At 52.2% G+C, this 26,411-nt stretch overlaps 3 protein-coding genes across 6 annotated transcripts; 2 read left to right on the top strand and 1 right to left on the bottom strand.

Moving 5' to 3' along the window:
* The first annotated feature begins 15,108 nt into the window (after positions 1-15,108).
* LOC121141594 (carbonyl reductase [NADPH] 2) lies at positions 15,109-17,155 on the top strand. Of its 2 annotated transcripts, XM_040750203.1 has the most exons (8): positions 15,109-15,171; positions 15,532-15,629; positions 15,742-15,896; positions 15,982-16,024; positions 16,126-16,225; positions 16,338-16,402; positions 16,612-16,729; positions 16,822-17,155. In XM_040750203.1, the coding sequence occupies exons 1-8, from the start codon at positions 15,126-15,128 to the stop codon at positions 16,923-16,925; spliced, it is 729 nt and encodes a 242-aa protein (XP_040606137.1). In that variant the 5' UTR covers positions 15,109-15,125; the 3' UTR covers positions 16,926-17,155. The 2 variants fall into 2 exon arrangements, with proteins under 2 accessions (XP_040606137.1, XP_040606136.1); XM_040750202.1 differs by lacking the exon at positions 15,109-15,171 and having other exon boundaries at positions 15,417-15,629.
* A 2,952-nt stretch (positions 17,156-20,107) lies between these two features.
* Positions 20,108-22,242, top strand: Dcxr (dicarbonyl and L-xylulose reductase). 2 transcript variants are annotated; one of them, NM_001281411.1, is made up of 8 exons: positions 20,108-20,196; positions 20,304-20,401; positions 20,855-21,009; positions 21,097-21,139; positions 21,226-21,325; positions 21,613-21,677; positions 21,767-21,884; positions 22,029-22,242. In NM_001281411.1, exons 1-8 carry the CDS (start codon positions 20,145-20,147, stop codon positions 22,130-22,132), a joined length of 735 nt encoding a protein of 244 aa, NP_001268340.1. In that variant the 5' UTR covers positions 20,108-20,144; the 3' UTR covers positions 22,133-22,242. The 2 variants fall into 2 exon arrangements, with proteins under 2 accessions (NP_001268340.1, XP_012968586.1); XM_013113132.3 differs by lacking the exons at positions 20,108-20,196; positions 20,304-20,401 and adding an exon at positions 20,426-20,648 and having other exon boundaries at positions 22,029-22,241.
* Positions 22,243-23,863: 1,621 nt separating this feature from the next.
* Rac3 (Rac family small GTPase 3) lies at positions 23,864-26,275 on the bottom strand. Of its 2 annotated transcripts, none has more exons than XM_005069795.4 (6): positions 26,130-26,273; positions 25,471-25,542; positions 25,115-25,232; positions 24,942-25,004; positions 24,436-24,595; positions 23,864-24,337 (listed from the first exon to the last, which is right to left on the bottom strand). In XM_005069795.4, the coding sequence occupies exons 1-6, from the start codon at positions 26,162-26,164 to the stop codon at positions 24,207-24,209; spliced, it is 579 nt and encodes a 192-aa protein (XP_005069852.1). In that variant the 5' UTR covers positions 26,165-26,273; the 3' UTR covers positions 23,864-24,206. The 2 variants fall into 2 exon arrangements, with proteins under 2 accessions (XP_005069852.1, XP_021082665.1); XM_021227006.2 differs by having other exon boundaries at positions 24,277-24,337; positions 24,432-24,595; positions 26,130-26,275.
* Positions 26,276-26,411: the final 136 nt, after the last annotated feature.

Genomic DNA, 26,411 nt, shown 5'->3' with positions numbered 1-26,411 from the left:
GCCAACCAGTTTCACTAGCGTGCCCCCCCCCTGCCAGAGTAACCAAAAAGAAAAAAAATGGTGAGTGTCACTCTCAGGCAAACCCAGCAGCAGAGAAGGCTCTGAAGCCAGACCAGCTGTCCGGAAGAAGCAAAAATCAGCTGAGCTGCCTAGAAGAGGTAATAAGCAACTGAATCACTGAGAGAGGACACCCTGCAACGTGTTGAGCTGCCCACAGGCTGTGCAGGGTGCTCCAGGTTCCCAGCTTTTGTGAGCTGTTAGCAGAGCTGATCTGGGTGAACAGGCTTTGGTCTTTGAGTCACTGCTGCTCCTGTAAGTAACCCCTCAACCATTTTCCTGTAAGGAACACCAATAAAACTCAGGGCTCACTGAATTGAGCTTTGCTGGTGTCTGTACACTGTTTTTTGTTGTTGTTGTTTGTTTGTTTGTTTTTACAAGACAGGGTTTGTCTGTATTGTTTTGGAGGCTTTCGGTCCAGCCTGGCTTAGAACTCACAGAGATCCGCCTGCCTCTGCCTCCCAAGTGCTGGGATTAAAGGAATGTGCCACCACCGCCCAGCTTATACACTGTTCTTCCTGTCGGGACTTCCTGTCGGGAGCGAGTGGATCTGTGTGTTGTGTCTCCCCAGGAAAAATCTTTTCCAACAACAGGAGGAAAAGCCTTTGGGAGGAGATAAGGGAAAACTGTCTCAGAAAGACAACCTCTGGCAAATACTCTCACACCTGAAGAAATGCCCCACCACCACCAACAATGGGACCTCTGTTGGATTAGGCACAAACCACAACCAAACACCTGCTCTCACAGAGATATCCTTTATTTAGAGGGAAAAATAATTAAAGTGGCTGCTTTCTGACTCAGGCAGGAAGCAGTAGTAAATGACCTTACAGGTGTCTTTTTTTTTCTTTTTCTTTTTGTCCTGAGTGCTGAGATTAAAGGCCTGTGTCATCCCCATCTGGTCACAGGTGTCATTTTTTTTAAAAAAAATTATTATGTACACCGCGTTCTGCCAGCATGTTTGCCTGCAGACCAGAAGAGGGCACCAGATCTCCCTACAGATAGCTGTGAGCCACCATGTGGTTGCTGGGAATTGAACTCAGGGCCCCTGGAAGAGCAGTCAGTGCTCTTCACCTCTGAGCCACCTCTCCAGCCCCACAGGTATTGCTTTGGGAGGTTGCCCTGGAACTTGCTCTTGTAGACCAAGCTGGTCTTGAAACTCACACAGAAATCGGCCTGCCTCTGCCTCCCGAGGGCTGGGATTAAAGGCGTGGGCCACCAATGCTCAGCTGGAATGTAATCTAACAGTTGGTTTTTTTTTTTTTAGCAAGGCAGAGGGAATGGGGGAGAAGGGCAAGGACTGCCAGAGCCACATGCTTAAGTGACCTAGTGTCCCTTCAATGCCCACACAGACAGATACAGACTTAAAAACCCAGTGGACCACAGTGTGGTGGTTCCCGCCTATAATTCCAGCTCTAGGGAGACAGAGCTGTTGTGGAATAATCTTTTTGTACACTGTGAAGATGTGTCATTGTTATTGGTTTAACAAAAAGCTGAATGGCCAATAGCTAGTCAGGAGGGACTAGGCAGGGTTTCCAGGAGGAGTCAGGGAGAGGAGATGGAATCTAGGTGCAGGGCTTTTGCCAGCAGACTTGGGGTGAATCAGACATGCCGTACTGAGGAAAGGTAAAAGCCACACGGCAGAGAGTAGATTAACGGAAGCATGTTAATTTCAGTTATAAGAGCTATTTGGAAGCCGGGCGGTGGTGGTGCATGTCTTTTAATCCAGCACTCGGGAGGCAGAGGCAGGCGGATCTCTGTGAGTTTGAGGCCGGGCTGGATTGACAGCCTCCAAAACGATACAGAGAAACCCTGTCTCGTAAAAACCAAAAAAAAAAAAAAAAAAAAAAAAAAAAAGAGCAATTTGGAGACAAGTCTAAGCTAAAAGCCAAACTTACATAACTAACAAGAAGTTTCCATGTCGTTATTTGGGAGATGGAGGTCTAAAGATAGTCCGACAAGAAAGCTTGCCACACAGAATCACAGCTTTAAGTTTGAAGCCAGCCTGGTCTGTGTTGTGATCGCCAGGCTAGCCAGAGCTACATAGTAATACCGTGTCTCAATCCCACCAGCGGTGGCTTAAATGAGAATGCCCCCCAGCCCCCCAAAAAGCTCATATTTGAATGCTTGTCTGCGAAGGGTTAGGAGGTGTGGTCTCACTAGAGGTGGTGTGTCACTGGGGATAGGCTTGGAGGTTTCTAAAGCCCATCTCATTCCCAGTTGGCTCTGCCTCCTGCTTGTAAATCATGGGTAAGTTTGCAGCTACTGCTCCAGCACCCTGCCTGCCTTTGGCCCGTGTTTTCTGCCATGATGGTCATGGACTCTAACCCTCTGGAACCATGAGTCCCCCTCCCTAATTAAATGCCTTCTTATATAAGTTGCCTTGGTCACGGCGTTTTGTCACAGTAATAGAAGAGTAACTAAGACACCGCTCCCCGCACACGATTATGCCAAAACATTCTCACATGACAAAACAGCACAAATTGCCACCTCAGCCATGCCCGCGTCTTCTCTTTTCCTTGGGCTCACAGAACTGGCAGGTGTTTGGGTTCCTAGGGATTGCACGGACAAGGACAATCTAGAATCAAGCACACAGGGGCTAGAGAGATTACTTGGTGGTTAAGAGTATTTTCTGTAGCCAGGCGTTGGTGGCACACGCCTTTAATCCCAGCAGAGGCAGGCAGGATATCTGTGAGTTTGAGACCAGCCTGGTCTACAAGAGCTAGTTCCAGGACAGCCTCCCAAAGCAATACAGAGAATCCCTGTCTCAAACAAACAAACAAACAAACAAGTGTATTTTCTGCTCTTGCAAAGGACCAGGGTTCTGTCCCTAGGACCCACATGACAGCTCACAACCATCTGTAACTCCAGTCTTGGGTGATGAAGCTCTTTTCTGCTCTCCATGGGCATTGCTTGCAGGTGGTGTACTTATATACAAGCTGGGAAAACACTTATACATATAATATCTAAATAAATAATAGCCAGGTGTGGCGGCACATTACTTCAATCCCAGCAGGAGCAGGCAGATCTTTGTGTGTTTGGGGACATCCTGCTGTCATAGAGACCCTGTCTCAAAAAAAAACCTAAAAATTTAAAAATTCATTTGTTAAAGTTAATTTTAAAATTTCTTAAAATCATGTCTATATTTCTCTATGATCCAAAGAATTCTAAATGGTCCACATTAAATGTCAAAGGCAGCACCATGATCCTGACCACAGCAGGGACATCTGATTGGCAGAGTCCTGATCACTGTGGATTTATTTCTGTTCAGTTGGAACCTACCTACAGCTCGCTCCTGCAAGGTCTGAGAATCCCCCAGTCCTGTCTTTCCAAATGCTGCCCACTAAGAGAGTCTCTGAGCAAAGGGAAAGTACCAAAAAAGCTCAGTTCCACATTCTTGGTGGCTACTACAGCTTCCTCCCCTAAAGTTTCCAGCTGCCCGGGTCCCTGCCTAAAGTGTTCAGCTTTTGACCATACTTGGACACAAACCCAGCTTGTGGCAAACACGTCATCACCCCTCGCCTATAACCTATATAAGCTCCCTGCTTTAGTTCATGTTGTGTGTGACCTCTCTAGCCTTGATGTCTGGGGCTGGAGAACCTGCCCATGCTTGGAGAGGGGGGATTGCTTCACTCTAATAAACCTATTGTTGTACTTTCTCAGTTCAACTTTATCTGGCTTTTACTGTGTGGCACAGAAGCCTATTATGGGGCGGGGGGGGGGGTAGGGAACTTATTAATTTCCAGCTCTCTGGAAAACAGCCTGTTTAGTTATTTAGTGTGCATGTTTGTGGAGGGGACATATGTGGGTACACACACACACCAAAGCACACGTGGAGGTAACCATGTAACTTAGGATGGGGCATTGGTTCTCTCTGTTCACCATGTAGATTTAGTCTTGGCAGCAACCTCTTTTATCAGATGAACCATCTCTCTGACCCTGGAAACTTTTTTTTGTTTTTTGTTTTTTTGTTTGCATTGGAATGAGACCAGCTTTATCACACCTGCACCATGGCAGGGGGCCCTGCAGGTATCCAGGCAGGGAAGCAAACCATTAAAAAAAAATGAAAACCCGGTACAAAGTCAATCTGGATCAGACTTCAGAGAGTATAATTTTTTGGGAGGGAGGAGGGAAGGGTGTGTGTCAGAATATTTAAAATACAATACAATTTGGGGAAAGGTTTCCAGGCAATGATTGGTCCAATCAGTCCAGTTCTAGGCACACAATAAAGCTTACGGTGTGGCTACACAGAGAACTCTTTTACTTGAGTCCCTGATGGTCTGTCTGTCTGCAGTGGAGCACGGCAGAAGGAAGACTAAAGGGTGGATTACAGCCAGGAGCAGTGGCATAAGCCTTTAGTCCCAGCACTTGGGAGGCAGAGGCAGGCGGATCTCTGTGAGTTCAAGGCCAGCCTGGTCTACAGAGTGAATTCCAGGCTCCAAAACCTACACAGAGAAACCTGTCTTGAAAAACCAAAAAATAAAATTAAGTTAAAATTTGAAAAGGTGGTTTGTACACTTCAGGAGCAGGGATAGAGCCCAGAGATGGGCAACTGGGACACAGCAAGAGTAGCCAGAGAATCTTTTTTTTTTTTTTTTTTTTTTTTTTTTGGTTTTACGAGACAGGGTTTCTCTGTATTGTTTTGGAGGCTGTCGGTCCAGCCTGGCCTCGAACTCACAGAGATCCCTGCCTCTGCCTCCCGAGTGCTGGGATTAAAGGCATGTGCCAACAACGCCCGGCCAGAGAATCTTTTAAGTAGGTGCCATTAGAACCCAAGACAGCAAGATGGCCACAAACATTGGTCCTGAGGAAGGGGCGCCCTGGAAGCTTGCAAGCATCTATGACCTTTGGTGACCTCTTCTCACCTGCTAACTAGTCTTTTAAGCATTCCAGAAACCCTACACCCCTTCAAGTCCCGCCTCTCCACCACAGGGGCAAGAGGGACAGGCCCAAAAGGAGAGACTGTGACCAGGCTAGTGACAGAGTGATCGATTGGAGCTGGGACCCTCCCCGTGGGCTCAGCACAATCTCTGCCTCTGAAGATAGGACAGATGATAACGGCAGCACAGGGCTGGCTGACTGGCAACACTTACTCCTCCTCAGGTCCCCGGCTGACAGACGGTGGTGTGAGTTCACCAAAGTTCACCGTGGGGAGACAATGAGATTGTTGGGGTTACAGTGCACTGTGCGACGGTTGAGGGACTCGGACCAGAAGCACAGGCAGGTGGCCTGACCTTAAAGCAACCACTCTGGACTGGGAGCAACCAGCGGGGAGGCTGGTTTCCTCAGGACTGCTTCCCCACACCCTAGTCCTTCCCCAGATTACCCCCAGGCCCCTTGTAATTGGGGCAGAATTGCATACAGCTGGTACAGCTGGTTGCAGGGAGGGTTGTACACTCCAGTGAGCACTCCATGACCCTCCCCACCCACTCATTCCATGAGAGGACAGTCAACAATAGACCCAGTTATCTTTGGAGGCTGAACTCCTGATGATGGTGGCTGTTGGACTTGTAGGATAGTCCAAAGCTTTATAGAGGAGGAGACTGGGGAAGCTTTATAGAGGAGGAGACTGGGGAGAAACCACACCCTTTGTCCTTCTATAATTGTCTCTGAGAAGCAACATTTTTTTCTCTCTTCATTTTATTTTACAGATTACCAATAGCAGGCACGATGGGCATATAATTGACATGCGCTCACAAAAATTGAGATACCAAACATGGAATTTCAATTTTGAATACGCTGGTGGCATATAGCTCAGTGGTAGCCCATTTATCTGGCACACACAAATCACCAAGAAAACAAGGTAATTGTGAATGCGTGGACTGGCCTCTCATGCCATGTTTTTGAAGAGTCCTAGGTTTCTGCACCTGCCTCATCACCAGGCACGCTCTGAAAGCACAGGTGATGCGGTTATGCTGGACTGGGAATGTGAGGTCAGGGTCCTGAGGGAGGGGCTGCTAATTGGCCCCTTCCTGTTATTCAGACTATTTGACGGCAGAGTGGAGAAAAATTGGAATAGTCCCCGAGGCACCTGGGACTTCACAATTCAGGCTCAGCTGCGGGGATGGCGGGCACACAGACAGCAGGGGGCGCTGCAGTACAGAGAGAGCCGCTGGCTGGGGCCAGAAGAGAATGGCTGCTGTCCCAAGTCCTTCCAGCACTTGGGGCCAGGCGGTCCGCCTCTGGAAAGCCACTGAAGCACTTTATTTTTCTCCTTTGTAAAGAATAGAATCCATGGATGAGAGCCTGCCAAGATGTACGTCTATGTGTCTCCTAGCAACGACGGTGCACAGGGGAGTGTCCCCACAGTCTCCTGGGATGGAGTGGCTTGAGATCACAAAGTAGGAGGAATAAAGCGCCAAGTGTGTGTGGCCCACGTGTTATCTATAACGGGGGACAGAAACACCCCTAAATATTGGTGCGCTGACAGACTACAGACTACCCGAAGCGAAGGCAGTTACCTGAGGATGAGCCCGCCCGCACCTTAGCGTCGGAAGTCATTTAGGGAGAGTTAACTCTTCCAAGTGCCTCAAAGAACCGGAGTTGATACATGCTCGAGCAGACCACAGCTTGGCCTGGTCCCATAAAATGCAGGTCCCTGCACACGTGTGATACAAGTCGTCTTTGAGAAACGGTTGGGCCGCGTCTTTTAACTTGCACAAATCAGTCACCACTTCCTACCATTCCGAGCCTTGTGATTGGTGCTCTGCAGGCAGAGAGTACCTACAAAGTCATCTTTGCATCTCCATTTGAACTCTGGAAGTCACCCAGGGCAAGGCACAGTCTGAAGCCGCTGCTTCACCACACAATAAATGTAATAACTGAGACCACAGCCAGAGGAGGGGCCAGGTGTCCAGAATGGTCTGGTGGGGTCAGAGAGGATAGAACCACTTCCTGGTAGGAGCAGTTTCTAGAAATCCCTGAGACTCCTCTTGGTTGGCAGGAAGGGCTGCTCCTCTTTTTGTTGTTGTTTTTTGTTTTTAGAGACAGGGTTTCTCTGTATTGTTTTGGAGGCTGTCCTGGAACTCGCTCTGTAGACTAGGCTGGCCTCGAACTCACAGAGATCCATCTGCCTCTGCCTCACGAGTGCTGGGATTGAGGGAGTGGGATACCAATGTCCGGCTGGGCTGCTCCTCTTGGTGTGTTGTAGGAATTGTGTTAGGAGGCAATCAGGGGGCTGACAGTGACCTAGTCTACGGAGCAGGGAGTTCCCTCAAGAACGTGGGGGACCCAGCAGCAAGGCCTCAACTCTGGTTCGCAGGTGCCCACCCTCTCCATCCCACCCTGAAGACACTGAAGGTCAAAGGGCAGAAGCTTTAGTAACCCAGAGGGCTGGCTGGGTCAGGAGAGGGAGCTCCTTTAGGTCAGGGAATTTGACGTCCTCCCTTCCTCTCTACCCTGGCACCTACCTGCCTCTCCATTCTTCTCTCATACAATGTATCCTGACCGAAGCTTTGTTTGCCCACTTCTTACTTAATCTGGGAAATACCTGGGTAGCTTTTCCCAGCCGTATCTCCTTACATAAGCCTCTCTCCCAGGTCCCGCACTGCTCAAGAAGACAGAGCTTAGATTTTGAGAAGGTTCAAGTTTAGGAAGTTCTTTGTTCATGAGTCCTTTTGTAATCTAATTATGTAGGGGAGGGTACAAGAGCCAGCAGGGGCAAAGTGAGTTACAACAGCCTTGGGTGACCCTTGGTTGAGGGGGACCCTGCAGGGCGTCCTATAGGGAAGAGAACCCTTCGAAGAGGTTAGAATGAAAACCCAGTGCAGTGGGCCGGAGAGATGGCTCAGAGGTTAGAGGTCCTGAGTTCAATTCCCAGCAACCACATGGTGGCTCACAACCAGCCATAAAGAGATCTGGTGCCCTCTTCTGGCGTGCAGACATACATGGAGGCAGGATGTTGTATTCATAATAAATAAATAAATCTTGAAAAAAAAAAAAAGAAAACCTAGTGCAGACTGACTTTGTCAACCTGGACCCGACTTCCGGGAGCCCAGGAACAGGCAGTTCAGTCCCAGCGTATTTAAGCCCAGCATAATTTGGGAAAAGTTTCCTGGTGTAATACAGTCCCCATTGCCCATTGCACAAGGAAGTGTAATTACACTGAAGCTCAACTCAGGGTACATATTGTTTCTTCTAGAGAAAAACTACCTAAGGAAGGGTCTGGGCTGGTCTAAGTCACACAGATAGCATAGAGGCCATTTGGGCAGTTAGCCACCTCTGGTCCTGCTTGTGGGACCTTGATATATGGCCCTGGCCCAACAGATAACCAGACAGATCACCAGGCAATTAATCACTTCTCTGGGTTTTCTGGATAGAAGCATGCGTTTCACCTGTCCCAGTGGAGAGACATCCTGTGTGCCTGACGTCCCTGGATTCTCTGGAGATCCGTGGGCTCATAGACTTCCACCCTAAGCTCCCGACACCTGGTGTCCGTCGCAAGGGTCTTTGCCCTTACCTTGCCTCATGTCACTCCCAAAGGCTCCAGCTCCTGGCCCAGTGCACATCTGCTTTAGCTAAGGACAGGGGACCACCCCACAGACCAGGGGAACCTTGGGAGACTAGGAAGTAGAAGCTGAATGAAGGCCCATCCTTGAACTTGTATTTCCTTTTTCTGATTTTTTAAAAATTTTGTTGCTTGCTGTTGTTTTTAAGGGGTTGGTGTTTCCTTTTTTAAGGTTTGTTTGTTTATTATGTATACAGTGTTCTGCCTACATGTAGGCCTGCATGCCAGAAGAAAGCATCAGATCCCATTATGGATGGCTGAGTCACCATGTGGGTGCTGGGGATTGAACTCAGGACCTCTGGAAGAGTAGACAGTGCTCTTAACCTCTGAGCCATCTCTCCACCACCCCGGGTTGGTGTTTCTTTGAGACAGGGTCTCACTATGCAACCCTGGATTGGGCTTCAAACTCAAGAGATCTGTCTACCTCTGAGTACTGACTTGTGAGTACCATAACTCAGCTCTGATTTTGTTTTCCCGACACATACACACAGTCACACACACACACACTCACCCTTTACTGGCTGGGACCCCTATCCCACCCCACATTGTCCTTTTCAAGACCCTGAGCTCAGCGGTAGGAACCTTAGCTTAGCCCCAACAGGTATCTGGAGGTTTCCCTCCTCCCTCAAGTCCAATTGTCCCAAACTCTGAAGGGCAGCTCTGACCAGCTTGGCCTAAACCTGGCTGATTTATTTCCTTGTGAACCTGGATTCCAGTTTCATGTTGTTTTGCTAAGGGCTCTTTCTATGTCTTGAGAGCAGGAAAATCAAGTAAAAACCTCCCCCTACAGAGCCCCAAAGAAGGAATTTGAGGGGGAGGCTTAGAAGCTTCTAAAAGGATTTTGTCCGGTTCCACCTATAGCTCATTCATGCATTGACGTGTTCAGAAGGGGCCATACATACACATTACACCCAGAAATTCCACTGGCCTTGGCGGTTTCCTGAGACAAAGACTCTGCTTGTTTACTTACCTGTGGTACACCATCACCCCACTTCTCTGCCCTACCTTCTGGTAGCCTTGGTTCACAGGGGCACACACAGTGACGTGCCTCTCTCCAGGGCAGGCCCAGGCTTGTCAGGGCTAATCCTACCCTCGACAGAACCCTCATCCACGGGAGCAGGGATAGGACACCATTTCTGGTTAGCTCAGCAGTGAAGGGACTTGTAGGAGTTACACAGCCTACAGCCAGCCTGAGCCAGCCTGAGCCAGCCTAAGCCAGCTCTGCACTGGCCTGCAAGGGAACTCCCAGGCCCCCATGTAGGGAACACATTCAGATGCTGGGCACAGCTTGAGCATATGTGAGCATAGATGAGACCTCAAAGCCTACCTCTGCGGTGACACACTTCCTCCAACAAGGCCACATTTCCTTAATAGTGCTGTTTTCTTTGGGGGCCATTTTCTTTCAAACAGAAGACTATACATGCTCATGTATAAAGGCCTATACATGCTCATATGTGAAGGTCTATACTATACATGCTCATGTATGAAGGCCTATACATGCTCATGTATGAAGGCCTATACATGCTCATGTATGAAGGTCTATACTATACATGCTCATGTATGAAGGTCTGTACTATACATGCTCACATATGAAGGCCAACCTGAAGAGGAGCACAGGTCTGATCATGCTCAGTTTAAAAGTCATCCATCCCATATCCACGTTCATTGTTATCATGAGCCAAGCTTACCGCAGGATGCCTAAAAGACTAAAACGGTTTTCTCATGGGTGCATGGCACGCACCAGAAAAATGGGGGAGTACGGTGAGTCTGAGCTGACCTGTGGACTCATGGTGGCGACTGTGCTGCCTAGGCTCCCAGGGATGCCCTGGGTGGATGCCATGCTAAGTCCCGACAATGGAGATGAGATGTCACTGAGCTGATTTAGAATTCTTGGTTGACCTAGATCTCACGGAGAGTAGATGTCACCGAGGACACTGTAAGATACGAGAAGCACCACTCATCTGCCTACTTGGCATGGAAATAGAAAGGGAGGGACGGTACACAAAGTGCCTATACCCATTTTACCGCCCCTCCCCCCAGGCCTAACAGGATAAAGGATATCTGAAACATTGCAAATCCGCCCAGGTTTGCCCATGTCTTTTACTCTGGCTATAGTGGAGGCAGTCTGTACAGCAGCCTATTAGAAACTTACTGACAGACTTACATTACGAGATCCTCAGAATATTTCTCCTAGAAGATGAAAGCTGTCTTTGTCATTTGTGAAAGAACTGTATGCTGGTTGGCTTTTGTCAACTTGTCACAAACCTAGATACATCTGGGAAGGGGGAATTTAAAAAAAAAGTGTTTTAATGTATACTTGCCTGCATTGGATGTCTGTGCACTACATGTGTGCCTGGTCACCCATGGGAGGCAGAAAGAGGGCATCAGATCCCCTGGAACTGGAGTCACAAACAGTTGTGATCTAGTCCACTCCTCACCAGGAAGGGCTCCCATGCGGAGTCCACAGTCTAGCACAATAGGTTGGGGCAGGACCAGGCTCCTCTCCCATGCATTAAGGCTGAGCATGGCGTCACACCATAGGGAGTGGGCTCCAACAAGCCAGCTCATGTACCAGGTTTATATTGTGGTCAGGGGCCCCCTCAGCTAGTCCAAGCTTCAAAACTGTCTCCCACATATGGAGGTCCTAGTTTGGTCCCATGGAGTCCCCACAGTTGTGGGTCTAGAGTTCATGAGTTTCCGCAAGCTTGGTTCAGCTCTCTCTGTAGATTTCTCCATCACAACCCTGACCTCCCTTGCTCATGTGCTCCCTCCTCCCTCTCTTCGACCGGATTCCCGGGAGATCAGCCTGGTTCTTGGTTGTGAATCTCTGGAGCCTGGTTCCGTCAATTACCGAATGAGGGTTCCATGACGATAGTTGGTGTATTCACCAATCTGATTACGGGGTGGGCCAGTTCAGGCATCCTCTCCACTATTGCTAAGGAGTCTTACCTGGGGTCCTCCTTGTGGCTTCTTGGGAGCACCAGGTTTCTCCCTAACCCCATAGTGACTCTCTCTATTAAGGTATCTCTTCGTTATTCTCCCACTGCATCCCTCCCCCCGGCCTGGCCTCCCCTCCCCTCCCCTCCCCTCCCCTCCCCTCCTCTCCTCTCCCCCTTAACACCCCTGCCCCCAGTTTGCCCTGTAGATCTCATCTAATTTCCCTTAAAGAAGAAATTTTTTTTCGAGACAGGGTTTCTCTGTATTGTCTTGGAGGCTGTCCTGGGACTCCCTCTGTAGATCAGGCTGCCCTCAAACTCACAGAGATCCGCCTGCCTCTGTCTCCCGAGTGCTGGGATTAAAGGCGTGTGCCACCAACGCCCAGCTAAGAAATCTTAAATGAGAAAAAAAAAATGCCTTCATCAGATTGGCAAAATCTGTGGGATGTCTTGTCTTGCTTAATGGTTAACAATTAGTATGTGAGAACACATACTCCATAGTGAGCAGGGTCATCCCTGGGCAGGTGGGTCCTGGGTTAACACACAAACAGTTTCGGGCGGCACACACCTTTAAATAAATCTCTCAGCAGTGGTGAGGCAGAGGCAGGTGTATGTATCTCTGTGAGTTCTAGACCAGCTTGATCTACATAGAGTTCCAAGGCAGCTAGAGCCATATATAGAAGGACCCTGTCTCAAAAAAAAAAAAAAAAAAAAAAAGCAAGCAGCAGATTGAGCAAGCCATGAGGGTAAACCAGAAAGCAGTGGCCTCTGCTGATTCCTGCCTCTGGTTCCAGCCCTGACTTCCCTTTATGACCAAAGTTACCTTTGGCCATAGTGTTCATCACAGCAACAGAAAGCTAACTAGAACAAGTGCAGACCCAGACTTTTGTCTCAGAGAGCCTCAGGGTTTGCCCATTCACTGGCCCCAATCCATATGTTTTCTTTCAGAATACAATTTTTTTTCCCAATAGAAGAAGAATCTATGTTGTTGGAGAATACAGAATAGTTGCCCTGGAACTTTTTTTTGTTTTTCAAGACAATGTGTCTGTTAAAAGACCTGGCTGTCCTGGACCTTGCTCTGTAGACCAGGCTGCCCCCCCCCAACTCACAGAGATCCACCTGCCTCTGGCTCCCGAGTGCTGGGACTAAAGGCGAGAGCCACCATCGCCCGGCTACCCTGGAACTTTCTTATCAGAGACAGTATAATTAATGGCTATATGCAGGATATGGCTATTTACCAAGGACGTGTTCTCACAGGTGGGCTGCCTCTGCCCACCCACCATGCTGACTACCAGTGAGCTCGTTTTAAATAATCACTACTTTTCCTTGATATTATAACAAGTATAATGTATATTTCCAGCATATTGTCCAAAGTAGGAAAACAATACACAAATACATTCCAAGTGGCATTTCTCCTGGGAGATATGTAAATGACATCTACCCTCTCTTCCTTAGGTCCCAATTAGAGGCCAAAGGAAAATTCCACCACAGTTCACCTTGGGGGGACCAATGAGTGTATGGGACTTACATACAGAGTGTTAGTGAGGGGTAATGGACAGAAGTGTGGGTGACCACACTGAAAATAGCTACGCTGGAATGTTCTTACCTAACGTGGACAATGGCTTTCCTATAGCCTTCTAGATAAAGCCCCCTTCTTGTAGTCTAGGAATAGCTGTTTTGAAGATGGCAGTGGCTTGGCACCAAGGATAATGCCTTGCAAAATAGCCCAAGATAATAACTAAAATTTTAGGACAGGAGTCAGCATGCTTTTTTTTTTTTTGGAAGGTCCAGAGAGTAAATCATTGAGACCTTGCAGGTCATAACGTCTCTGCCGTAAATTTACCAACACTACTGTTAGCAAATGTGAAAACAGCTGTAGTCAGGAACAAGTGGGCATAACTGTGTTCCAGTAAAACTTAATTTACAATCCAGGTGTGGTGGCATGCACTTTTCCAAAGAGTCACTCAGTCTCCATGTGGACCCTGGTTACAAGAAGGGAAAGGCGGCAGGTGGGGAGCCTGAGCACATCTGCTGCTTTGGGCTGTCCCTTGGGTGGTCTGTGTATCCAAACCTTCTGCTTGGCACAGCTGCCTTGTGCCCTAGCCATGGCCCCTCTGGAAAGAAACAAAGAAACGTTCCTTCTGTTGCAATTTAAGAAAAGCAACTGGGCCAGAGAAAGATGCCATGAGACAGGCAGGGTTTTTTATTAGGGAAAGGGATCATAAAAAGGGGGGAAAGGAGGAATGGGGGAGGGACCAGCCTCTGGGGACAGGAGCATCAGAAGAAAGGAAGGGGAGGGGGAACAGACAGAGAGAGGGAGAGAAAGACAGAGAGGAGGGTGGGAGGTGGTCAGGGCCCTTTTAAAAGGGAACACAGTGAATGTGCACAGGTGGTGCTCTCAGTGGCTGCAGCTGAGGGCATATCCTGTCAGAACCCCAAGGACAGGCCAGTACAGACGCCTGGATACTAACACCTTCCATGAACCCTATCACACAAGATCCAGAGGGCTTGGCATGGCCTTAGACAACTTCCTAGATGGAGCACTAGGATGGGCATTTTCATTTGTTTTTTGTCTTTCTTAAAGGCACATGCCACCACTGCCCTTGGCTAGGATGGACATTTAATCCCGTTTTCCAAATCTTTCCCTCAAGGGTCCACCCATCTGCTCTGAGAAGGGGAGTCCCACCTCAGAGAGCTGAATTTGCCTCAATGTGGCCACGGAGGGCTGAGTCTCTGGGGGGGCAGGTGGGGGATCACCCAGGAAAGATGACAGACTTCAGGAATGCTGGGGGTATTGGGTGGGTTAGATGAGAATAAACTTGCCACCTGACCTAGCCCAGGAATCAGATTACTGCCCTTGTTCATTGGATGCCTGTTTCTATCCCAGGAACACACACAGAGCCAACCCAGGATGCTGGATTACCTCCGGAGAACTGTCAAGGCTGAGTGGTTCACCACTACCATGTCTATGGGCACAGCTGTCCTGGCAGGTCACAAAGGCTGAGTGGAAAAGTCCAGCTTCTCGTCCACTAAAACTGTTGCCGGCCAGCGCTTCTGTCCACAGAAAGCAAATCAGAAATCTGAAACATCTGTTCTCCTAGATCAGAAGTTTGGCCAGTGGTAAAAATCTGCCTAGCTGACATGTAAAACAAGCTATTTAAAATTTAAAAAAAAACTAAAAAAAAAAAATCTGCCTAGCATCCCCCAGGCCTCAGACTTTTCCAGTTACATGACTGTGTGAGCTCCTCTTCTAGTCTAGGAATAGCTGTTTTGAAGATGGCAGTGGCTTGGCACCAAGGATAATGCCTTGCAAAATAGCCCAAGATAATAACTAAAATTTTAGGACAGGAGTCAGCATGCTTTTTTTTTTTTTTTTTTTTTGGAGGGGCCAGAGAGTAAATCGTTGAGATCGTGCACACATGCAGTTTCTCATCCTGTCTTCAAACCCCAACAAGCAGCCGGCTGGCATACTTGGGGAGTGAGAGGCCTAGCCCACGGAGGAAGTGGATCATGCCATCCTAGCAAGGCCAGTCGGCTCCTAGCTCCACCTCTGCCCCGCCTGCCAGCCCAGCCATAAAAACTGAGCCCATCTCTTGCTACAGGGACACACTGGTATTGGGAGCATAAAGATGAATTTCAGTGGCCTGAGTGCCCTGGTGACGGGGGCAGGGAAAGGTGAGTGCGGGTAGGCTGGGAAGATTGTGAAGAGGAACTAAAACAGAATAGGGGCCCAAGGTGACCTTGTCACAGCTCAGCCCTCCAGAATCTGACTCGGACTGACCCGTTTATGTCACCTGGCCGGAGACCCACCAAGACAGCATGGCCATCACAATACCCATGACGGGTGGACCTAGTATGGCTGCAGGATTTCTCCTAGATTCAGACTGGGCAAGCGGATAGGCACCAGAGGCAGCCTTCCCTGCAGCTTACCAGGAATGAGTTGCCTTCTGGGGGTCTTTGCTTCTACCTGTGATCCTGATCCCAGCTGTGGCCAAGCCTGCAGGGCCCTTATCCCACCATATCACCTCTTTATAGGGATTGGGCGTGACACTGCGAAAGCCCTGCATGCCTCAGGAGCCAAAGTGGTGGCCGTGTCACGCACCAACGCAGACCTGGTCAGCCTGGCCAAAGAGGTGAGGCCCAGCAGCCCTGCCCTGGCCTGGGATTGCTCCCCACCCGCAGGGGTGCATCAGAAGCTGGCTGGGACATTGCCTCACCCAGGCCACCAAACAATGTCTCTCGAAGTGTCCAGGCATAGAGCCTGTGTGTGTGGACCTGGGTGACTGGGAGGCCACAGAGAAGGCACTGGGCCGTATTGGCCCCGTGGACCTGCTGGTGAACAATGCGGCAGTGGCGCTAATGCAGCCTTTCATAGAGTCTACCAAGGAGGTCTTTGACAGGTGGGCACCTGGGGGGAGTGGGGGCAGGCTGGGGAGGGTTGCTGAAGACCGGTGGTGCAGGGAGCCATTGTTCCTCTCCTGCCAGGTCCTTCAATGTGAATGTGCGCTCTGTGTTGCAAGTGTCCCAGGTGAGGCGGTTAGGAGCTCTGTGCCCCGGCAGGAGGAACACCTGGGCAGGGTGGGATGGCATAGGGCACAGTGAGCTATACCCCTAACTCTGGGCTTCCAGATGGTAGCCAAGGGCATGATTAACCGTGGAGTGGCAGGATCCATTGTCAACGTCTCCAGCATGGTGGCCTATGTCACCTTCCCTGGTCTGGCCACGTACAGTGAGTGCACCCTTTCATTGTGGGAGCAGGAGCAGGAGGAGGAGGAGGAGGTTCTGGGTGGGACTCCCAGAAGGAGGACTGAATAATTAGGGGCACTCCCCACCTCCCACAGGCTCCACCAAGGGTGCTATAACCATGCTGACCAAAGCCATGGCCATGGAGCTGGGACCATACAAGGTAGGCATAGGGGCCTGGGCCCACACCTGAGGGACAGATGACCTGGGGCACCTGGGGCAGGGCTGGAGGTTGAGGGTGAGGATGGGGTGAGGCTTTGGGCGTGCTCTGAGCTCATCAGGCTTGTCCTGTGGCCAGTCCTGAGCTGTGTGGGCGGGGCGAGTTTACTGGCTGTGCCGCCCACCTGCTGTGGCTTCTGGGGGGCGGGGCAGATCCGGGTGAACTCTGTAAACCCTACTGTGGTGCTGACTGACATGGGCAAGAAAGTCTATGCAGACCCGGACTTTGCCGAGAAGCTCAAGGAGCGCCACCCACTGAGGAAGTTCGCAGGTCAGCTGGGGATGTGGGTGGGGGAATCGGCGAGGGGCAGCAGCAGCAGCCGGGCGGGAGGCAGAAGCCCTGACTGCTCTGTCCTCCTGCAGAGGTGGAGGACGTGGTCAACAGCATCCTCTTCCTGCTCAGCGACAGCAGCGCCTCTACCAGCGGCTCTGGCATCCTGGTGGACGCTGGTTACCTGGCCTCCTAGACTGCCCTAGACTGGAGGCCTCCCTGGCCCCACCCTGGAGCCAAAACTGCTACTGATCTCATGACCTGCTTCCAATGCCACAGCCCTGCCCTGACACAGCTCCCAGCTCCCCATATTATTGTCTGATCCCACAACCACGCCACACTCTGGACCTTGGGGTTCTTGTTCTCCTTGTCCACTTTGCTGGTCTCATTTTCCTAAATAAATAGACCGACCGCCATGGTCCCGAACCTTTGCATAGGACTCCTTGGGGGTAACCTGCTGCAAGCCTGGATGCTGGATCAGGTCCTGCACTAGGCTATTCACCCCAAAGCCTGCTGTCTTCCAAAACCTACTGTGCCTTGTGACCAGTGTGACCAAAGGACACTCTCCTGAAAAGACGGAATCTGTGTTGTCACACCCCTCCTCTTAGGGCCCTCGCCTTTCCATTACTGGTGCCTCCTTGTTTTCTGATGCCAACCCAGCAGTTAGGGGAAGGGAGGGAGAAGCAGGGAAGGGGAGATGTCCTGGACCAGAGCACTCCTAAACCTGTGGACTCTGTTCAGAAGGAGAGGAACTGTTAGGTGCGGATTGGAATCTTTCTTCTCTGGAACCCACTTTGATTGCCTGGTCCATTCCTCAGAGCGTGCTAACAAGGCTGGCCAAACTGAAGCTCTCACAGTTAGCTAGCTGGTCTATCACCCTGGCTGGTGCCAGCACTGCAACCAGGGCTCCTCAGAGTGTCTCAGGGGCCCTGGTAAGTTCTCCTATGCTTGCTTGCACTGGCCAGCTCAGTCCATAGAGCATGAGACTCTTTATTTTAAAAAAAACTTTATTGCTGGGTGGTGGTGGCGCACGCCTTTAATCCCAGCGCTCGGGAGGCAGAGGCAGAAGGATCTCTATGAGTTTGAGACCAGCCTGATCTGCAAGAGCTAGTTCCAGGACAGCCTCCAAAGTCACACAGAGAAACCCTGTCTCGAAAAAAAACAAAAACAAAAGCAAACAAAATACTTTAACTTAATTTTATGTGCATTGGTATAAGGATACCAAATCCACTGAACTGGAGATACAGACAGGTGTGAGCTACCATGTGGATTCTGGGAATTGAACCAGGGTCCTCTGGAAGAGCAGTCACTGCTCTTAACCACAGCTATCTCTCCAGCCCCAAGCATGAGACTCTTAATCTCAGGGTTGTGCGTTCGAGCCCCACATTGGGAGCCAATTGAAGGTGGGGTTTTAGTGAGTTCACCAGACCCAAGATAAATGATAATAGCTATTTATTAGGGGAGGATTTACACAGATAAGAGTAAATAACTGCTGATATCTTCCTGCTCCAGAAGATGCAGTCTCTGCTCTCCCAATGCTCTTCCCAAGCCATTGCTGGAGAGCCCACCGCCTCTACCTTATCAATGAATGGGTCACGCCTGCACATGAAACCACCCCCAGAGGGTGTAGTCATTGCTACAAGTTCATTGGCAAGGTAAGAGGCCACTGCAGCCCATGGCATCTGGTAGGTTGTTGGGCTTGAAGTGACCAGCCGTTTGAACTGACACAGGGTCCAGCTTGGGTCAGGTGGCAGAGCAGAGGAGGGTGGGCTCAAGATAGACCTTCTAAAGAGCACAGGGGCGCACGCCTTTAATCCCAGCACTCGGGAGGCAGAGGCAGGCGGATCTCTGTGAGTTCGAGGCTGGGCTGGGCCGATAGCCTCCGAAACAATACAGAGAAACCCTGTCTCGTAAAAACCAAAAAAAAAAAAAAAAAAAAAAAAAAAGAGCACAGGGCACAGTTTTCTGAGAGTCCCTCTCTCCAGAGAGCAAGGCCTGAGCCCGTGAGCGCCCAGAACCACAGAGCAACGAATGAGACCTTTGCACGTCCTGGATACTGAAGCTGCTGATGAGCTTTAAGCAGCCGTATCTAGGTGTTGGGTAGGCTGAGTGCTGTCTCCCTCTCGGTTTCTGGCAGGCAGACAGCAGAGTTCACAAAACGGACTTACAGCGGTGGCAATCAGGTCAAAAACAGGGGCGGGGAGGCACTTGGCTATCTGGCCTCCGGCTGCTTTTCTCTCCTTTAAATTAAAAGAAAAATTACCATTATTTTGCGTGTGTGGATTTTGCCTGCAGGTATGTCTGTGCACCGTGTGCATGACTACAGAGGCCAGAAGAGGGCACTGGTTTCTCTAAAACGGCCATGTGGGTCCTGGGAATCAACCTGGAGTCTTCTGGGGGAAGAAAGAGCATCCCGTGGTGTTAACCGCTGAGCCACCTGCATCGGATTATCAAAACCGAGTCAGCCCACGCATGCACCTCTTTGGGCTGGAAGCCCAAGTGACAAAGATCCCTGATACTGGCCAGCCTTAGTGTTCCTTACCACGACCCTAACAACAAAATGTTTTTACAGGGAGGCGCGGTGTACTCCTGGACATTCGTTAATCTGTAACTGACAGGAAAGCAATGTTTGTCTGGCTCGTTCTCATGGACATCCCGAAACTGGTTGAACCCGGGCTCTTGTTTTCCTGCCCACTTTCTGTGAGGGGCTGGTGACCCGATGCAGGCTGAGTGAGGTGACCTTGGGCTTCAAATCCCTCTGATACTACCTGGGGCTCTTATTGGTAACAGTGTCTTCTTCGGAGTGTTACACATTCGCTATCTAGACCCATTCCCAGGCCTCCTGGGAAAAGAGCACATAAGACTTTTTTTGTTGTTGTTTTGGTTTGGTTTGGTTTTTTTCGAGACAGGTTTTCTCTATATTGTTTTGGAGGCTGTCCTGGAACTTGCTCTGTAGACCAGGCTGACCTCGAACTCACAGAGATCCGCCTGCCTCTGCCTCCCAAGTGCTGGGATTAAAGGCGGTGCGTCGCCAACGCCCGGCCACAAGACATTTTTGGACATGTCTCTCAGGTTCACCAACGTCCGTGATGCGCCTGGCAAAACTGGTGTATTTGTTTCTCGTGAAAATTTTCTGGGCAGTGAAAACCACGTTGACCAGGGCTCACTAAGCGGATTCCTCACTCCGAAGTTGGATCAGCCTGGTGCAATTCGAGAAGCTGTGTCCCTTGGTTAACACAGCCTTGCCCCGGTCACGCCCACCGCAGTTCAGCCAATCAACACGACAGAAGGAGCTATTATTTTAATATCCTCGCCCTTTTCCAAGACGCAGCCCACGCGATTGGCTCTCCTCGCCCCGCCCTCGGTTCCAGAACTCCAAGTCCATCTTGCCCCGGCAGTATCTGGCTGGGCCACCATGGACCTGGGGCTTGCAGGTCGGCGGGCGCTGGTCACCGGAGCAGGCAAAGGTCAGGCGACAAGAGAGGGGCACTGGCGGGGTCCAGGGTCGATCTGGTTTGAAGTGTGTGTATGTGGGGGGCGGGGGGGGACCCGCACTAATCCTCGCTCGCCTCAGGCATCGGGCGCAGCACTGTGCTGGCGCTGCAGGCGGCTGGTGCACATGTTGTGGCCGTGAGCCGGACACAAGCGGACCTTGACAGCCTGGTTAGCGAGGTAGGCGCTGTGTCTGTGAGTGAGACGCTGCACTCCCTGGACGCCCCTCACCCACCGCGTGCTTCTCACGGCAGGCCCGCCCTGAGTCTGGCGCCGGGCGTTGGGGGTGGTGCGCTCCCTCCTAGGTCCGAGGCCTGTGCAAACGGTCGGGGGTCCATCAAGACATCCTGGCTCCCCGAGTTTGGAAGAAACTGAAATGTCCGCTGAGAGAGCAGCCCTAGATCCAAGAACGCTGAGCGGAAAGGAAGTGAGGATGCCTGGAGGCGGGGCTGTGTTTCTGGGCTGTAGGTTCCGCCTCACAATTTGCAGGAACCCCTGACCCTTTCCAGTTGAAAGTCCTCTTCCAGGTCCAACTCTCCCAGACTAACTACCTTTCCCTCCGGAAGAAAAGGCCAGCAGCACCACCTTCTTGGGACACAGTTGCTAATCGCTTTGTTTTGCCCCAACACACAGTGTCCTGGCGTGGAGACTGTGTGTGTGGACCTGGCCGACTGGGAGGCCACAGAGCAGGCCCTAAGCAGTGTGGGACCGGTGGACCTGCTGGTAAACAATGCCGCCGTGGCCCTGTTGCAGCCCTTCCTGGAGGTCACCAAGGAGGCCTTTGACATGTAAGCCACCCCTGGGGTGGTAGGAGCCAACCCCGTGCCCAGGCAGCCCCAGGCCTGCCCCTGACCAGGCTTCCCTTTCATCGCTAGGTCCTTCAATGTGAATCTTCGGGCTGTCATCCAGGTGTCTCAGGTGAGCTAACCTACGTGGCCGGGAGAAGGAAACTCTGAAGAGGGGTTGCTAGTTCTGCTTCTAATCCCTCAAAACACACATTTCAGATTGTGGCCAGGGGCATGATAGCTCGGGGAGCTCCGGGGGCCATCGTGAACGTCTCCAGCCAGGCCTCCCAGCGTGCACTGGCCAACCACAGCGTCTACTGTGAGTAATTCCAGCTGTGCCTGATCCCCCCCCCCCACCTCCCCATCCCCCCATCCCCACTCCCACTCCTGGACCAGCTCTTGGCCTCTTTTTTTTTTTTTTTTTTTGGTTTTTCGAGACAGGGTTTCTCTGTGGCTTTGGAGGCTGGCCTGGAGCTCACTTTGTAGACCAGGCTGGCCTCGAACTCACAGAGATCCGCCTGCCTCTGCCTCCCGAGTGCTGGGATTAAAGGCATGCACCACCAATGCCTGGCAGCTCTTGGCCTCTTACAACAACCTTCCTTACAGGTTCCACCAAGGGTGCTCTGGACATGCTGACCAAGATGATGGCCCTTGAGCTGGGGCCCCACAAGGTGTGTTGGGCCGGACGAAACAACGCCTCCACTCAGTCCTAATGCCCAGGCACCCTCCCACATTGTTCACCTCGATGGCCTCCTTGCAGATCCGCGTGAATGCAGTAAACCCCACAGTAGTGATGACGTCTATGGGCCGGACCAACTGGAGTGACCCCCACAAGGCCAAGGTTATGCTGGATCGAATCCCACTTGGCAAGTTTGCTGGTAAGTTAGGCAGGAGTCCAGACTGGAACTGGTACCAGCAGCCCTTGTGCTTGTCTGCGCCTGGGGGCCAGGGGAGGTTGGTTGGGGCTGGAAGGACAAGGGAAGTCTCCTTCATCTTTGCTCTTGGCCTCCACCTGCCCCCAGAGGTGGAGAACGTGGTGGACGCCATCCTCTTCCTGCTGAGCCACCGAAGTAACATGACCACTGGCTCCACTTTGCCCGTGGATGGGGGCTTCCTGGTTACCTGAGCCCCCCTCCGTTAACTCTGCCCAGCCATAGGCTCAGAACATTGCGCATCCACCCCACCCCCCCAGTCCCTCCAATAAACATCTGTCCAGCCTATGTGCTGACTCTTCAGATATGCAGAGATCTTCTTCGAGCCATCTGCGATCCAAAGCAGGTGTAGTCTGGTTCCCACACAAGACTTTCAGGCCTAGCCAGCTTAACCCTAACCCTTCCTTCCAGAAGGCTGGATCCTCAAGAGTTTGGTCAGTTTGCCTAAAGACAGCCTGTTCAGAGGTTTCTGGAGTGGGGCTGTGAACTGTTGGTGAGCACTGAGCAAGCAGCTCTGTGATTCTGATATGTTTTGTGTTTTTTTGTGTTTTTTGTTTTTGGTTTTTACGAGACAGGGTTTCTCTGTATTGTTTTGGAGGCTGTCGGTCCAGCCCGGCCTCGAACTCACAGAGATCCGCCTGCCTCTGCCTCCCGAGTGCTGGGGTTAAAGGCGTACGCCACCACTGCCCAGCGATTCTGATCTGTTACCAGTCACTGAGTAAGCACGCACACCGAGAGAGACGGCAGACATTAACTAATCTGCCAATGAGCTGAGCAACTTCTTTCACTGTTTCTAAATCTTGAACATTCCCACAACTTTTTGTGTTACGTACAACATAATGAGAGAGTCCTGGTGTATTTAATTTGCAGTGTCTCGCTTCCAAAGGCCTGGGCCACTGTTTAATCGAGCCCTAGTCTGCGCTGTTTGCCACATTCCCTGGTGTGGAACTTACATTAGAGCTGACTTCAAGCTACACACTTGAGAACATTTGCTCAAGTGTGGATCTGGGGGGACACGGAGGCAAGGAGGTCCACAGTAGCACCCCATGACATACAATAACATGAAGACAGCAACATACATTGAGTGATTAGGAAATGGTGAGTTTGCCGATTTTTGTGCCCAGCACAACTAATTGTTAAGTTTATGTGACTTAATTATTATTCATAGAGCTGTTTAACAACTGGTTGGCAAACTTCCTGAAAAAAAAAAGTAACAACCAGCCGGGCGTTGGTGGCGCACGCCTTTAATCCCAGCACTCGGGAGGCAGAGGCAGGCGGATCTCTGTGAGTTCGAGGCCAGCCTGGTCTACAAAGTGAGTTCCAGGACAGCCTCCAAAGCCACAGAGAAACCCTGTCTCGAAAAACCAAAAAAAAAAAAAAAAAAAAAAGTAACAACCAGCTGCTCTCTGAGTCAGCATGAGCCACTTGTATGCATCACTGGGAGGAGAATGTGTCCCTGCAGGGCATCCTCTGGTCTCCGTGTCTGCTCCAGGGAAATGCCTTCAGCTTCTGGGAGGAAGCCTGAGTTCTGGACCATAGCTTTGGACCCCTCCTGGGCTGCCTCCCTCCACTTTGGCAACCAGTTGGCATCTCATGCCAGCCAGAGAGGAGTCAACGAGGCTTCCAGAGTCCAGGCTTCACCCTCTTTACAAGACTGCTCCCCCTCAGCTCAGTGAGAGCTGCTGGAGCACGTCCCTAAGGTCCCCCAGCGGGCCCCAGGTTTGCACACAGAGGTCACCCTGTATACGGCTGAGTGTGCCTGCCTCCGCTTACCTAGGGTGTGCTAAGCTCAGAGTTTCCTTTGGAAATACAGCGCCGGCGGCTAGGAATGCCAGACTCTTCTGCCTCCCCTCCCACCCCCCCCCCTTAGGGGACAGCTAGAGCAAGTACCAGGGTGGAAAGCAGGACAGACGGTGAGACAGGCGGAAGAGGTGGAGAATGTTTATTGTATAAAATAAGAAGGGGCCGCCCTTTCCTGGGACATGATGAACAAAACCCACCCCCCACCCTTCCCTCCAGGGAAGCCCATCCTGGGGTTTCTCTGGACCCACCCCTGCAGCCCTGAGGGAGACCCTGCTCCCTCCTGGCCTCCCATGGGGACCAGGGAAGGCTGGAGCTATATCCCAGAAAAAGGAGGCTTAGGGGACAGGACCCCATCACCCCAGCCTGGTCCCCATGCTTTCCCTCCCCACCCTCACCACTTAGGGACAGCTCAACACGAGGGCACGCTTGAGCCAGGTTCTTCAGCCAGGCTGGCCAGGCGGGGCTCTAGAAGACAGTGCACTTCTTGCCTGGCTTTTTCACGGGAGGCGGGCAGAGCACTGCCCTGATGGCCTCATCAAACACTGTCTTCAGACCTCTCTGGGTCAGAGCTGAGCACTCCAGGTACTTGACAGAACCTGGCATTGTTGAGGGAAGGGACAGCAGAGGCGGTGACTGACTGTAGATGCGCAGGCAGGGCAAGTCCCTCAAAACACAACCTGTGCCCCACGCTTACCGATCTCGCGGGCCATGGCCAGACCCTGCGGATAGGTGATGGGTGCCAGCTTCTTGTCCCGCAGCCGTTCGATGGTATCCTTGTCATCACGGAGGTCCAGCTTGGTGCCCACCAGAAGGATGGGTGTGTGGGGGCAGTGGTGTCGCACCTCCGGGTACCACTGTGGGGACAGAGGTTCTGACCCCACAGGCTTCAGAGACCCTTATGCCTGGGGGGACAGGGCCCCCGATCTGCCCAAAGCGGGCCCCGGATCCCTGAGGCTTTTCTCTCTGACACATGCGGCTCTCCCTGCTTCACAGAGTGGCTAGCAGTTTGTTGGGTTTGGCAGTGAACAAAGACACCCATCCAGGGAGGGAGGGAGGCCTCAGACAGCCAGTTGTGAGCTGTCCCCCCTGACACCCTGACAGCTTCAGTGCCTCCCCTCAGCAGAAAAGGTCACTGGCAGAGACCCCTCTGCTCACTGGGGGGGGGCGTGCCTTCCGCTAGGAACCCTAGGCCCACCCTACCTTGGCACGGACGTTCTCAAAGGAGGCCGGGCTCACCAGGGAGAAGCAGATCAGAAAGACATCCTTCAGAGGGAGGGACAGACAGAACTGACCAAAGGGTGTCCAGAGCAGTCTGTGTCTCCTCCCCATTCAGGAACCACCCAACTCCTAGAGCCGGCCCTCTTGCCACCTACGGTTTGAGGATAGGAGAGGGGCCGAAGCCTATCGTAGTCTTCCTGGCCAGCCGTGTCCCACAGCCCCAGGTTGACGGGCTTCCCATCCACCATCACGTTGGCTGAGTAGTTGTCGAAACTGCAAAAGTGGAAGGACTAGGCTGGGCAGGGATACTGGGCCACTGGAGCCCAGTCAGCAGGCTTCAGTTCTGAAGCCCACACATCCCAAACTCTGGCCAGCGCCTCGGCCTCACCATGGAAACCCAGAACCAGGGTCACTCGAACAAGACCTTAAGGGACTAAAGGAGGTCCCATCCTCCACGTGTGACCGGCCTCTAGTGGCCAGCTCCAGCTACCTCCCACTCCCGTGCACTCACACTGTGGGGATATACTCTCCCGGGAAGGCGTTGGTCGTGTAGCTGATCAGCAAGCACGTCTTCCCCACGGCACTGTGGAAAGAGGTTCAGCCCACGTGGCTCCAGGGCCGAGCCTCCGCCCCTTTCCTCCCCGCAAGGGCAGCCAGCTCCCGCAGAGCAGGGGGTTTAGTTTGGGTGGCTCGGGTGGGGTGGGTAGGTCGTGCAGGGCCCAGCAGATCTGCAGCCACCTGGGGCTGAAAGAAACTGACCAAAGCCGGCTAGAGGGAAGCACAGTGGTGGGCGCGGTTGCAAGGGCTCACAATCCTGGATAGGGCACGCCGCAACGCACAGGGGGCGTCAGAGCTCCCAGCACCTTGGGTGGCTGGCGCGAGGGTGGAGCCACCCAGGAATCAGCGCAGGTGAGGCCGGGCCCCACCCACTGCGAGCACCCGGGGCGGAGGCCGGGCAGCATCAGGTGTGCCCGGGCTAGAGGAAGGTGGACAGCTTGAGCTTGACCCCACCCCATCGGCCCCTGGACGCACGCGGCCAGGCTATGGTGGGGGCGCGGCGGAGCCGCCTCACCAGGACCCCGCGCCTGTCTGCCCCGCCCCGCCTCACCTCACCCCGTAGTAGCCTCCTACTAGCCCCTCCGCCCCTGCGGCTCGGGACAGCGCACTCACCCATCGCCGACCACCACACACTTGATGGCCTGCATGGGCGCGGGGCCGGGCGGCGGCGGGCGCGGCCGCGAGCCGAGCTGCGGAGAAATGCCCGGCGCCGCAGCGGCCGCGGACCCGAACGCCGAGCGAGCGGCCGGAGACAGCCGAGCGCCGCCGAATGCCGGGTGCGAAGACAGCCGAGTGTGCGCAGGCGGGGCGGGGCAAGGGGCGAGCTGCGGTGGGGGGCGGAGCCCTAGCCAGTCCTTGAACCCCGAAGGAAGGCTGAGACTGAGGGTCCACACC

The sequence above is a fragment of the Mesocricetus auratus genome, unplaced genomic scaffold (genome assembly GCF_017639785.1).
Source record: "Mesocricetus auratus isolate SY011 unplaced genomic scaffold, BCM_Maur_2.0 Super-Scaffold_100007, whole genome shotgun sequence".
Lineage (NCBI taxonomy): Eukaryota > Metazoa > Chordata > Mammalia > Rodentia > Cricetidae > Mesocricetus > Mesocricetus auratus.
This window is presented reverse-complemented; position numbering and strand designations above follow the sequence as displayed.

What these genes read in the sequence shown, in the direction of transcription:
- LOC121141594 (XM_040750202.1), top strand. Translation starts at nt 15,432, where the DNA reads ATGAGTTGCCTTCTGGGGGTCTTTGCTTCTACCTGTGATCCTGATCCC. An exon ending in CTGTGTTGCAAGTGTCCCAG is followed by an intron (nt 16,025 to 16,125) that starts GTGAGGCGGTTA and finishes CTGGGCTTCCAG; the next exon opens with ATGGTAGCCAAGGGCATGAT. An exon ending in CCCACTGAGGAAGTTCGCAG is followed by an intron (nt 16,730 to 16,821) that starts GTCAGCTGGGGA and finishes GTCCTCCTGCAG; the next exon opens with AGGTGGAGGACGTGGTCAAC.
- Dcxr (NM_001281411.1), top strand. Translation starts at nt 20,145, where the DNA reads ATGGACCTGGGGCTTGCAGGTCGGCGGGCGCTGGTCACCGGAGCAGGC. An exon ending in TTGACAGCCTGGTTAGCGAG is followed by an intron (nt 20,402 to 20,854) that starts GTAGGCGCTGTG and finishes CCCAACACACAG; the next exon opens with TGTCCTGGCGTGGAGACTGT. An exon ending in CCCACTTGGCAAGTTTGCTG is followed by an intron (nt 21,885 to 22,028) that starts GTAAGTTAGGCA and finishes ACCTGCCCCCAG; the next exon opens with AGGTGGAGAACGTGGTGGAC.
- Rac3 (XM_005069795.4), bottom strand. Translation starts at nt 26,164, where the DNA reads ATGCAGGCCATCAAGTGTGTGGTGGTCGGCGATGG. An exon ending in CCCTCTCCTATCCTCAAACC is followed by an intron (nt 25,005 to 25,114) that starts GTAGGTGGCAAG and finishes CTCCCTCTGAAG; the next exon opens with GATGTCTTTCTGATCTGCTT. An exon ending in GGCCATGGCCCGCGAGATCG is followed by an intron (nt 24,338 to 24,435) that starts GTAAGCGTGGGG and finishes CAACAATGCCAG; the next exon opens with GTTCTGTCAAGTACCTGGAG.